Source organism: Lacerta agilis, unplaced genomic scaffold, assembly GCF_009819535.1.
Source record: "Lacerta agilis isolate rLacAgi1 unplaced genomic scaffold, rLacAgi1.pri scaffold_127_arrow_ctg1, whole genome shotgun sequence".
In the NCBI taxonomy this organism is placed as follows: domain Eukaryota; kingdom Metazoa; phylum Chordata; class Lepidosauria; order Squamata; family Lacertidae; genus Lacerta; species Lacerta agilis.
Window position 1 is genome coordinate 4,967 of NW_022681501.1, and position 2,866 is coordinate 7,832.

Below are 2,866 nucleotides of genomic sequence, written 5' to 3' on the forward strand. Positions count from 1 at the left end.
GTATAGGGAAGCTTTTAATATTTGATGAATCATTGTATTTTAATATTCTGCTGCAACATTCTGGCTGCAACAGTGTCTTATTTTGGCCTGTTTTATTTAGATATTTTTATTACAGTGGTCCCTTGGTTCTCAGACTTAATCCGTTCCGGAAGTCTGTTCCAAAACCAAAGCATTCCAAAACCAAGACGCGCTTTCCCATAGAAAGTCATGCAAAACTGATTAATCCATTCCAGACTTTCAAAAACAACCCCTAAAACAGCCATTTAACATGAATTGAAAGCAATAATCAGTGTACTGTGCTATAAAATAAATAAGGCAGTATTGTAGATGATAAAAATTAAAATTGTTATTTTTCCTTACCCGCACTGATGACGGTCACTGTTTGGATGGGGGGCTTTTATCCATTTCTGCAGTCGCACAGTCAATCAATAAATAGCTGAACTGGGTTCCACACAGTCACAGAAACAAATTAACCGGAAAAGCCTCAAAAACAAAAACGCAAAATGAATAGCGAAAACAAAAGCGCCAAACTTAATCTATTCCGGAAGTCTGTTTGAGGCATGGCTTCTGATTGGTGCAGGCGCCCCGAAAACAATAGCCGACAGCTGCATTGGGTGATTGGCTTCCGAAAAACGTTCATAAATCGGAACTCTCACTTCTGGGTTTTCGGTGTTGGGGAACCAAGGTACCACTGTATTCAGAAAAGTGGTGGCGTTCTTTCAGGTATGCTGGAGGTTGGGTACCCAGCTCTTACTTCTGGGCTTTCGGCATTTGGGAACCAAGGTCCCACTGTCTTGGGGTCCAGGTCAGGGATGAAGGTGGAGGGTTTCTCTCCTGGGAGTGGGGAGCTATTCCTTTGCTCAGGGAGCCTGGAAATCTGACTTCCTTTTTTTAATGCTTTATTGTTCACTATCACATCTTTTACTGCATCATCTTATTATCATCAAATCAAAAACCATAGAACACACAAAGAATATAACAGCTTTCAAACAATTGGTTTCTTCATGAACATTAGACTTCCCGTCCCTTCCATATCTTTTCCTTATTAATAAACTCGATACTTAAACAGTCTGACTATTAACGGAATATTACTATTTCTATCTATTTCCCCCCCTGAACATATATTGTCAACAGGAATTACTAAAGGCCACTAACGTGTTTAAATGGCAGCAAGTATCCGTTTTCCCCTGTCTATAAGACGCCCCCATATATAAGATGCCCCCTGTTTTTGGAGAGTCAGATTTAAGAAAATGGGGAGAGATGGCCCCATGTATAAGATGCCCCCTAATTTTTGACATTATTTTTTCGGGGGGAAACCTAGTCTTATACACAGGAAAATGCGGTATTTTTAAAATACCCTTTGAAAGGTTTCCAATTTGAAACGAGCTCTTGCTTTGGTTTCTCTTTAATCCTTTCTGGCTTCCACGGGTGTCTCCTGGGGTCCTAGCGAGGGGCCCCCCGCCGCTGACCCCCTCGCCTCCCCTTCTTCCCTCCCCAGATGGCCTCCGCCACCGACGCCCGCTACGGCCAGAAAGATCCTCCGACCAGAACTTTGACTACATGTTTAAGATCCTCATCATCGGCAACAGCAGCGTCGGCAAGACATCCTTCCTCTTCCGCTACGCCGACGACTCCTTCACGCCCGCCTTCGTCAGCACGGTCGGCATCGACTTCAAAGTCAAGACCATCTACCGCAACGACAAGCGGATCAAGCTGCAGATCTGGGTATGGAAAGGGCCCGCCTCGCAGGGTCGCTCGCAAAGGCTCCGTTATTCGTTTTATTGCCATTCACTTAAAGTGGTGCCTCTGGTTGCAAATGGGATCCATTCCAGAGGCCCGTTCGCAATGAGAAAAGCCCGCAACCTGAAGCGCCGTATCTGCGCAGGTGCAAGGCACGTTTTGGTGCCTGTGCGCATGTGCGAAACGTGATTTAGTGCTACTGCGCATGCGCGAGTGGCGAAACCCGGAAGTAACCCTTTCTGGTACTTCCGGGTTGCCGCGGGACGCATCCTGAAAAAATGTAACATGAAGCAAATGTAACATGAGGTATGACTGTAATTCGGTTTACTGTATTTTTCCGTGTACTAAACAATTCAAAGGAAAAGAAGGAGTGATCTTTCAATGTGACCGAAAGAGCCCCATTTCTCTGCCAAGAAGAGCTCCTTCTGGCTGATGTTGGGACAGAATTGGGGCCTGATCCTGCCGGGCCCCTCCTTAACAGCCTCTCTTGGCCTTTCCCCAGGACACGGCTGGGCAGGAGCGATACCGGACCATCACCACCGCCTACTACCGGGGAGCCATGGGCTTCATCCTGATGTACGATATCACCAACGAGGAGTCCTTCAACGCCGTCCAGGACTGGTGAGTCCCGGGGGAGACCCTGGGGGTGGGTGGGGAGTCACCAGCCTCCGGACTATTATTCATATTTTTGATTTTATAAATTTTCCATTATAATCCAATGCCCCACTGTAACAATACCAAGATATACCGTATTTTTCCATGTATATGCAATAACGTTATTATTCTAGTTAAATAAATTGTTTAAATTGTTATTAAGGAAATTATTATTTCCTCCTTCCAACCAAATACAGCAGAAAAGTTGTCCAAATATAAACTGTTGACTTATTAAAACCTCACCTTAATTTCATAATTATCTGTCAATGTATTTCTAGTAATTTTTGATATAACTGTAAAGAACGACTCCGAAAATTTATTATTCCAAAAAGGAAGCCTTCCTCTGGTTGTAAATATTAAGATTATACCAGCAAGAATGAGTCTTTCTGTAAAAAAGTGTTTTGAATCAAGTCTTACTGACTAATGATTTAAATCGTGATTTAAATCAAGTCCACCCTGAATGGGGCAATAC

General features: G+C 43.9%; 1 protein-coding gene across 1 annotated transcript; it reads left to right on the plus strand.

Moving 5' to 3' along the window:
• The first annotated feature begins 1,498 nt into the window (after positions 1-1,498).
• On the plus strand, positions 1,499-2,382 carry LOC117040566 (ras-related protein Rab-3A-like). Its single transcript, XM_033138409.1, is given in 3 exon segments — positions 1,499-1,535; positions 1,538-1,725; positions 2,243-2,382. Coding segments are annotated over 3 exon segments (348 nt in total). The 3' UTR covers positions 2,366-2,382.
• The last annotated feature ends 484 nt before the right edge of the window (positions 2,383-2,866 follow it).